The 10,386-nt window shown below is 40.7% G+C and overlaps 1 protein-coding gene across 1 annotated transcript; it reads left to right on the forward strand.

The window, feature by feature from the left end:
• The first annotated feature begins 2,847 nt into the window (after positions 1 to 2,847).
• Positions 2,848 to 3,783, forward strand: LOC128064887 (olfactory receptor 4D1-like). Its single transcript, XM_052657875.1, has one exon. The coding sequence runs from the start codon at positions 2,848 to 2,850 to the stop codon at positions 3,781 to 3,783; it is 936 nt and encodes a 311-aa protein (XP_052513835.1).
• Positions 3,784 to 10,386: the final 6,603 nt, after the last annotated feature.

Consider the following 10,386-nt stretch of genomic DNA (forward strand, 5'->3'; position numbering starts at 1 on the left):
AAGGTGAGAGCCTGAGGGTTTCCACACCCTCAGATAGGTCAATGATAGTTAGGTTCTTAGAAACACTTGTTGGAGGGTGGGGAGAATAAAAAAGGGACCTAGACTTGATGGTACTAAGTGTAATGTTGGAGAAGAGCTTTGGGAAGAAATCAGAGGGTGGGTATATGCTATTAAAACAGCTGCTTCAGGTTGCATGTAAAACCCAGTACTTTTAGCAACCAAATATAGATCTGGCCTTATGAGACAGGGAACAGAAGATAAGTAAAATCACTTTTAAAATCTCCACATAATTAATTACCTATGTAATACATTAATTGGACAATATTCACTGAGCATAAGGTGTATCAGAGTTGCTGTTCCAAGTTCTGGGGTTACCAAGATATTGAAATTATGATGTGGTTGGTTGAGGGGAGAAGTTTAAAAAAATGAATGGTAATAAACCTGTAACAGAGGTTTGTTTTCAATGTTGTATGTTTATGTTTGTATGTGTGTCTGTTATTCACTCAACTGTGTCTGAATCTTTATGATCTCATGGATTGTAGCCTGCCAAGTTCCTCTGTCTATGAAATTCTCCAGGAAAAATTACTGGAGTGGGTTGTCATTCCCTTCTCCAGGGGATCTTCCTGACCCAGGGATGGAACTGCAGTTTCCTGCATTGCAGGCAAATTCTTTATCATCTGAGCCACAAGGGAAGCCCCATTTTTATGTTTAAGAACATTGAAAAATGAGGAATTTGTTCTGCATGGGAGAAATAATGAGAAGAGTGATGAAAACGGTGATATTCGCATTGACTTTTTCTATGGTTGAGAAGATGATGAAGAAAATTGCAGGAAACAAAAAGGGAAATAAATACACAGCATCTTTAAGACTATTTTCCATTAAAGAGCTAGTGGTTCACCAGAGGTGGAGGTACTAATTAGAAAGGCAGATGGAACTTACATTTAAAGCCCTGTGTGACACGCTGAATTGTGTGCACATGTATATGTTTCTACCCTGACTTGATCCACAAAGTATTATATGTGTCTCCTAAGGGGCTCTGGTTGAATCACTACAAGAATAGATGTGAGAGAGGAACATAATCAGATTAGCACTCTGAAAGGTCTCCTGGACAGCTGTGTAGAAGGTGTACTGGAATGAAAGATGAAAGGGAAAATTAAAAAGGGAGTGACCCCTGAGAGATAACGGATTTCAGGAAGTCAGGTGAGAGTGGGTGGAGATTAAGAGGAAGCCAAAGGAATAGGGAGGGCACTTAGCCCTCACCTTTTGCCTCTGTCTCTCACCCTTGGAGTCCTTCATTTTTGTTCCCATTCCTTCCCCTGCCACACCACCTGTCCATGTCTTCTTCCTTCACCATTCTATTCCCCCAGCTTCCTTCCTTATGATAATTTTTCTCCTTTGAATTCTTCATTTATTTCACTTTCTTTTACTTCAACATTTTTTTCTTCTACCCTTGGATCAATACCACCTTCTGAAATTGCCATCATTTCAGAAGAACTCTAAGTCCCCTTCAAACAATGTATTTATGTATTTCTTCACTAATGAAATACTTACCCCTTGCCATTTTCCCACATACAATCTGAGGAGCCTCATTTAGTAAGGGTTACCTACCCTGGAGGTTGGAAAGAAATGGAATGTTCCAGATGTGCAGCTGTACTCAGAGACTCCCTCACATGTCCTGAACCCTAATAACTTTTAACACACCTAGCTGTTAACCCCAGTTAACACCACCTAACGTGGAATATTTAGGACATTGTCTGATTTGAGGATTAGCCTTATAAATAGCAAAAAATCCTTAACCAGTTCAGCTAAAACTGGATCTCTCTCTCTCCCAGGTGGCACACTAGTAAAGAATCTGCCCTCCAATGCAGGAGTCACAAGAGACCCCTGGGTTGGGAAGATCCCATCCCATGAAGTAGGAAATGGCAACCCACTCTAGTTTTCTTGTCTGGAAAATCTCATGGACAGAGGAGCCTGGGGGGCTACAGTCCATGGGATTACAAAGAGCTGGGCATGACTGAAGTGACATAGCACGCGCACACACACATGCAGGTTTTAATTACCGACCATAAGCAAAGATGGGTAGTGAAGGGCACAAATAAATTGGGAAATCAAGGCCTATGTGTCTAGCACATTATGACGAAATTCAGAAGGGAAATCAGGCACATAAGGACTTCATGAACATTCTGTTGCTTTCACTGTTGCATGAAAAATGACGGGTCCAATATTCACACTTTCTAATAACTCCAATGGAAAATAACCTGTAAGTTATGTAAAACACAATAGGGTTTTTAAATAAATTAATATTTAAAAAGGAAAAACGGTTGGTGTAAAAATGTAGCAGAGACTGGAGTAGAGTAGAAGACTACACAGAGAGAGTGATTACTATTTATTATTCTAAATACTATCCTGGGAAGTCTATGTGTCATTTTATTTAATCCCTTAGCCAATTTCTATAAAGAAAACATATTTCTTTCAGATGTGGAAACTGAGACTCACATTAAATAGCCTGCTCAAGCCCAAATCTCAAAGAAATAGAAGTTCTCAAATTCGATTCTGTTTGGTTTCACTCTAAGTATCTTCCCAGCTAGATTATACTGAATCTTGGAAAAGCAGGTGGCATGAGTCTGGATGGCTTTAAGATACCTCACGTATGTTTTTCCCAGCATCAACTAGTAAACTTTCCAGAGACAAGGTCATTCCGTCAGCACTTGGTATTGTAATCTGTACATAAGAATGTCCATTATATTGACTTGGACAACTGAATTGAGCCCTTGAGCACTAAGAGGGCAAGCAACAACTTCATGCCTATCTCTGGTGTGTTTTCCTTAGGTGTATGGAGAAGACACCATGGATTCAGGGAACCTCACGTGGGTATCAGAATTTGTCTTCCTAGGGTTCTCACAGCATCAGGAGCTCCAGCTTTTCTTGTTTTTGGTGTTCCTGTTTGTCTACACAACCACTGTCATGGGAAACCTCCTCATCATGGTGACAGTGACCTCTGATTCCGGGCTCCACACACCCGTGTATTTCCTGCTGAGAAACCTGGCAGTCATAGATGTCTGCTTCTCCTCAGTCACTGCCCCAAAGATGCTGGTGGACTTCCTCGCTGAGAAGAAGACCATCTCCTACGAGGGCTGCATGACTCAGATCTTCTTCTTCCACTTTCTGGGAGGTGGGACTCTCCTCTTCCTCTCAGTGATGGCCTATGACCGTTACATAGCCATCTCCCGGCCTCTCCACTACATCACCATCATGAACACTCGAGTGTGTGTGGGGCTGGTGGCGGCTGCCTGGGTAGGGGGCTTTGTCCACTCCATTGTCCAGCTGGTTCTGATGCTCCCATTGCCTTTCTGTGGACCCAACATCCTAGATAACTTCTACTGTGACATTCCACAAGTGCTGAGGCTTGCCTGCATGGACACCTCCCTGCTGGAGTTCCTTATGATCTCCAACAGTGGGATGCTGGTCCTCATCTGGTTCCTCCTCCTTCTGATCTCTTACACAGTCATTCTGGTGATGCTGAGGTCCCACTCTGGGCAGGCGAGGAGGAAGGCAGCTTCCACCTGCACCATCCACATCATTGTCGTGTCTATGGTCTTCATTCCCTGTGTCTATATCTATGCCCGGCCCTTCACCTCTTTCCCCATGGACAAAGCTGTGTCCATCAGCCAAACAGTTATCACCCCCATGCTCAACCCAATGATCTACACCCTGAGGAACCAGGAGATGCAGGCAGCACTGAAGAGATTGGGCAAGCGCCTAGTGATTTCCAGTAGGGAGTGAACTTAAAATAGGTTGATTTTTAAAAGACAAATCTCCTCACTGAGCCTTTGTTTTCCATGTGAGATGTGGAAAATATGGAGTGTGACAGTTGAAATTAAACTGATATTTCTACAGACATTTTCCTGTGTCAGCCATTTTGTTAGTTACTTTCAGACTTCTCTCTCATTCTTACAAAACTGACAGAAGGCATGGTAGTAATATAGAGTTTTACAAACGAGAAAACTCAGAGAGAAAAGACTTGCTCAGTGATGAACAGCAAGTGAGGGGCAGAGCTTGGCCAGGAGATGGCTCCTCTGACTCCAGGTTTTGAGGCAGGAGATATGGGTGGGATTTGAAACTCAGAGTATCTCGCCATCACAAGGGAAAACTTAGAGAGTTCCTCTTCTATGGGTGAATGTCTCTGCTGAATGGTCAACACTTCCATGTCAATTCTGGAACAATTACATTTGTTCTCCTCCCTGCTCTTTGCCTCTTTCCCTACTGTGGTATTTCAGAAGCGATATCATTTGCTAAGCTTCTAAATATTTTTCATCCTCAAAGTACATATTTATCTGCACTTTGGATTGGGTCTTTCTTGACCAAATACTTCTTGGATATTCTGCAGGATATTCTACTTTAGTGACCAAATCTTTATATACTTTGGATGATATGGCTATGAGGACAATGTTGTGGGTGGTTGGGGAACCCAGGCTAGAGAGGGCAGGGACCTTGTCCTGCTTCCTGAGGGAGTCCAGTAGTTTCTCCCCAAGGATATACTCTTGTCTCCTAGGGTCACTCTCCTTGTTGTATGGGTGATGTGTGGGCACTGGCTGGGAAACTGATCCTGCAGATAAAGGATCTCTAAGAAGATGGATGACCTGACGACTCTTTTCCATTCTGGCCTGAAGGAAGGTGTGAAACTAGGATTTTCTCACCTGCATATAGAGCAGCTGTAAGCAGCATCCAGAAACTTGTTGGAGAATGTAGAGAATAAACAAGTGGTATGGACTCCATGCTAGTCAATCTAAAGCCTGAGGATAACCTCAAGTGTAATGCAAGGGATACAAGGCATTCAAAATAGATTCCTCAAGTGGCAAGTGAAAACCAGGCTTTTAACCACCAAGAAACACTTGGTCTTGTGGTTTAGAGGGAAGATGCTGAGGACAAAAGGTAAGGCGAAACACCCCACAATTTTCCACATGGTCACGTTGAACCAGATCACATAATTATTTACTAATACATTGGGATAGCAACATATTTGAGCAAGTGCTAAATCAGAGTTGCTATTATAGGTGCTGAGGCTACTAAATTTTTGAATTTATAATCTAGTTAAGTGAAAGAACAGGAAAAATATTATAAAGGCTGTAACAAAGGTACTTGCAAAATATAACTGAAACCCAGAGAAAGGAATTAATTCTGCATGTGATTAATGGAGAAGGAGTTACAGAAAAGGTGATATTTGAGGACTTCAAGGTTGAGAAGGTAGTAGAAGGTATTTTGGGAAAGAGAATGTATTCCCAAGGCTACAAAAATAGCCAAGCATATGGCATATGTGAGATACCATGGATTCTTGACTAGCAATCACTTCCTGGGTAACAGGGATACTGATGATAAAAGGAATGGGGCCTACATTTTGATCTTGGTGTGACATCCGGTGAGTTACATGTACATATTTAAGTGTGTTTTTGAATCCTGAAATAACCCACAACAAATGTTAGATCTCTGCTAAGAGTCTAGGGTTTAAGCTGTGAGTCCTTGATAGTCACTAAAAGATTATAATGAGGAATGAAAGTGGTCAGGTACAAGTTTACAAAGGTCTCTGTGACAGTGATGTAAAAGATGGACTTCAGTGGATGCAGATGAAAGCTGAAAGATGGCACTAAAATAATCTCTGATGGACAAAGTTTGCAGGAGGCAGGTGAGGGTGGTGAGAAGAAGCAAGGCAGGGGAGTGGAGAGGCCACTTGACCTTCGTCTGTCATCTCTGTCTCTGACCCTCTGCATCCTTCTTCATCTTTGTTCCCAGACTTCCCCCACCCCAGCCTTCCCCTTCCCCTTCTTTCCTCTCCCTCCCTCTTAATTGCCCCTCTTTATTCCTTTTTCTATTCTATTTCTCTTATTTCATCATCTTCCTTTCTCTTCTATCCTTGTATTCAGTAACATCTTCTAAAATTCATTTCTTTAAGAATTTTTTCAGTGCCATTCATGGAAGATCATCACCCTTTGCTTAACCCAAAGAATCTCTCTCCTACCCTCGTATCTCAGCACACACACCATCTATCCTGTTACCTCACCCAGTAAGGAACCACCTACCCCAGTGAGGGGAGGCATTCCCTCTAGCTGTTCACCCACTCATCAGTCAATAATTTTTGAGTATTGACTATCAGCAAAGATGGGTACTGTAGGGTACAAATAAATTATAAGAAGCATATTCATTCCTCTGGATTCTAGAGTTGAATTATGGAGGGAAAAACATAGAAACATAAAAAGTTTATTACATATGCTGACTGTTGCATGAAAAATCTTGGTACAAAATATGTTAGAGATTCGAGGAAAGGAGAAGGTTTAAGAATAGGAGACTGCACAGAGGAGAATGATTTCCATTTATTATTCCAGACACTTTTCTGGAGTAGAGCTATCTCCTCTCTGAAGTGCATTTATGTGTTTCTAGGTCTGTTTTCGGAGAAGGCAATGGCACCCCACTCCAGTGCTCTTGCCTGGAAAATCCCATGGACGGAGGAGCCTGGTGGGCTGCAGTCCATGGGGTCGCTGAGATTTGGACACGACTCAGTGACTTCACTTTCAGTTTTCACTTTCATGCCTTGGAGAAGGAAATGGCAACCCACTCCAGTGTTCTTGCCTGGAGAATCCCAGGGACAGGTGAGCCTGGTGGGCTGCTATCTATGGGATCGCACAGAGTCGGACACGACTGAAGTGATTTAGCAGCAGGTCTGTTCTCCCCATCAACCTGTGAGTTCTTGAGAGGAGAATGTCTGTCCTATTTTTGTATCCACAGAATTGAGCATAGAGGTGTACCGAACCTGTCTTTTACTTCTCTCCTACTCTTAAAAAGGATAACCTTCAATTCTGTTAACAAATTGATTTAAAACCTAGATAGCCAAATATTTACCCAGGAAAGATTGGTTTATTCAGGATCAGCAGAGAATTGCAATTCAGGGTCTGCACCCGTAGTGAGCCATGTGCAAGTCCTTCAGGGTAAGAGAAAAAGACTGCTTTTACAGAGAGGGAAAAGAGAGTGGGAGACTGCAGTAACAAAGAGTCCATGGTTCTTCATGGGCTGAGTCCTCACCAGTCTTTTCTTTTTTATTGTGAGAAAGTGTTGAACCATATAACTGTATTCTATTTAAATTTTCAAACTTGAAATTATATGTTTAACCAGTTTTTTCCTCTATATTTTAATACAGTATAAGGAATTATAACAAGCAAAAGATCACATGTAAAATGCTTATAAGCTATAAAATGCTATATTATATGAACATGCTCTTCAGTTCAAGAATCAGATGGTACTAATAACTTCACCTGCTTATAGGTGCTTTCCATCACATCACTTCTCCCCAGATGAAACCACGTTCTTGAATTTGGTGTTTATCATTCCATTGCTTACAAAAACAATTTCATCCAATATTAACATAATCAGTATATTATTTTTTGTTTGTGCTTTATACAAATAAGACTGTACCTGATATTCTGGGATTTGCTTTTTTTCACTCCACATTGTCTCTAAATGTCCATATTGTTTTGTTTGGCTGTAATTCACTCATCTGCACTGCTGTGTATGTAATATTCCATTGTAAGAATAAGCTTATTTGGATTGTCCTGGTTTTGCTCTCACAACAACACTCTTTTGGATGTTCTTCTACTTGTCTCCAGCTGTCATGTTGCAGAGCTCTGGGTCATATACCTTGAAATGAAATTGCTGAATCTTGAGATCTTCAAAGATTTACCTTTACAAAGTAGTGCAAAATTGCTTTCCCAAGTTGTACCGAATTACACAGTCATCAGCAGCACTGAAGTATTCCCATTGATTCACATTGTCGTAATATTGTCAGATGTCTTAATTTTTGCGAATTAAGTGAATAAAAAATGGTATTTCATGATAGTCTTTGTTTTTAAACTGGAGAGATTTAAATTTTTTTTGTTTATTTGGCTGCACCAGGTCTTAGTTGCTACATGTGGGATCATCCTTGATCTTCACTGCCTTGAGCAGAATATTTAGTAGCAGCATGTAGGATCTAGTTCCCTAATTAGGAACTGAATCCAGGCCCCTGCAATGGGAGGGTGGAATATTAGCCTCTGGACCACCAGGGGAGCCCAGGCTTTTTATTTTTAATGTAGAAGTTCTTACATAACTTGGTTACTGATCTACTGTCAGTGTTTACTATAACATTGTCTACATTGGAAGAAGGGGAGTCTTCCTTTTTCCTCTTGGTTTCTGAGGTTGTAGTAGGGTGTGAGAACTCCTGTTCCCCCAATTCTACTTAACTGAAGTTTCTGTTTACCATTTTTTAACATTTATTGAATTTTCACAATGGGCCAAGTAACTCCAAAACAATAAAACATTGGAATCATCTTTCTAAAATGGATAAATTATATACAGTCCCACTCTGAGGAATCAACTTTGAGGCTTGTATGTAGCTTAGTAGATTATCTATCATTCTATGTGCCTTGAGAAAAAAATATATATAAACAGAGGATACAATGACTTTTTTATTGAGAGCTAAATCAGAATCATAATTAATTAATTAGGTAATTTAATTAGCTAATTTTTTAAAGTTGCAGTTAATGACATCTGACAGTAAAAGAGATTGGTAAGACCTAGTCACTTCTCCAGAATCAACCCAGGCTATTTTAAGAAAAGACTGGAGTTTAAAATGAACTGAAACTCTAAACATTGGAAGAACTAGTGTTTTTAGAATCTCTTGTACTTAAAAGCCACAATTTCTTATACTTTAAAAAATAAACCAGAGGGATTGTGGTTTGCTAAGTATAAATATTTGTAACGAATTCAGATCATGCTGGAAATCTCATGTAAAACAGAAAACTGTATCTAAGAACTCACAGCTTTTATTCTACAGCAAGATAATAAAAATTAGCTAAATACTTCATCAGAGGGCAGACACACTGAAACCATACTCACAGAAAACTAGTCAATCTAATCACACTAGGACCGCCTTGTCTAACTCAATGAAACTAAGCCATGCCCGCAGGATAACCCAAGACAGGTGGGTCATGGTGGAGAGGTCTGACAGAATGTGGTCCACTGGAGAAGGGAATGGCAAACCACTTCAGTATTCTTGCCTTGAGAACCACATGAACAGTATGGAAAGGCAAAATGAGATGATACTGAAAGAGGAACTCCCCAGGTCAGTAGGTGCCCAACATGCTACTGGAGATCAGTGGAGAAATAACTCCAGAAAGAATGAAGGGATGCAGCCAAAGCAAAAACAATACCCAGTTGTGGATGTGACTGGTGATAGGAGCAAGGTCCAATGCTGTAAAGAGCAATATTGCCTAGGAACCTGAAATGTCAGGTCCATGAATCAAGGCAAATTGGAAGTGGTCAAACAAGAGATGGCAAGAGTGAACATCGACATTCTAGGAATCAGCAAACTAAAATGGACTGGAATGGGTGAAATTAACTCAGATGACCATTATATCTACTACTGCAGGCAGGAATCCCTCAGAAGAAATGGAGTAGCCATCATGGTCAACAGAAGAGTCCAAAATGCAGTACTTGCAATCTCAAAAACGACAGAATGATCTCTGTTCGTCTCCAAGGCAAACCATTCAATATCACAGTAATCCAAGTCTATGCCCCAACCAGTAATGCTGAAGAAGCTGAAGTTGAACAGCTCTATGAAGACCTACAAGACCTTTTAGAACTAACACCTTAAAAAGATGTCCTTTTCATTATAGGGGACTGGAATGCAAAAGTAGGAAGTCAAGAAACACCTGGAGTAACAAGCAAATTTGGCCTTGGAGTACAGAATGAAGCAGGGCAAAGACTAATAGAGTTTTGCCAAGAAAATGCACTGGTCATAGCAAACACCCTCTTCCAACAACACAAGACTCTACCCATGGACATCACCAGATGGTCAACATCGAAATCAGATTGATTATATTCTTTGCAGCCAAACATGGAGAAGCTCTATACAGTCAGCAAAAACAAAACCAGGAGCTGACTGTGGCTCAGATCATGAACTCCTTATTACCAAATTCAGACTCAAATTGAAGACAGTAGGGAAAACCGCTAGACCATTCAGATATGACCTAAATCAAATCCCTTATGATTATACAGTGGAAGTGAGAAATAGATTAAAGGGCCTAGATCTGATAGATAGAGTGCCTGATGAACTATGGAATGAGGTTCATGACATTCTACAGGAGACAGGGATCAAGACCATCCCCATGGAAAAGAAATGCAAAAAAGCAAAATGGCTGTCTTGGGAGGCCTTACAAATAGCTGTGAAAAGAAGAGAAGTGAAAAGCAAAGGAGAAAAGGAAAGATATAAGGATCTGAATGCAGATTCTTATATCTTATACTTATTCTATTCCACAGAATAGAAGAGATAAGAAAGCCTTCTTCAGTGATCAATGCAAAGAT

Source organism: Budorcas taxicolor, chromosome 19 (assembly GCF_023091745.1).
Source record: "Budorcas taxicolor isolate Tak-1 chromosome 19, Takin1.1, whole genome shotgun sequence".
Classification (NCBI taxonomy): domain Eukaryota; kingdom Metazoa; phylum Chordata; class Mammalia; order Artiodactyla; family Bovidae; genus Budorcas; species Budorcas taxicolor.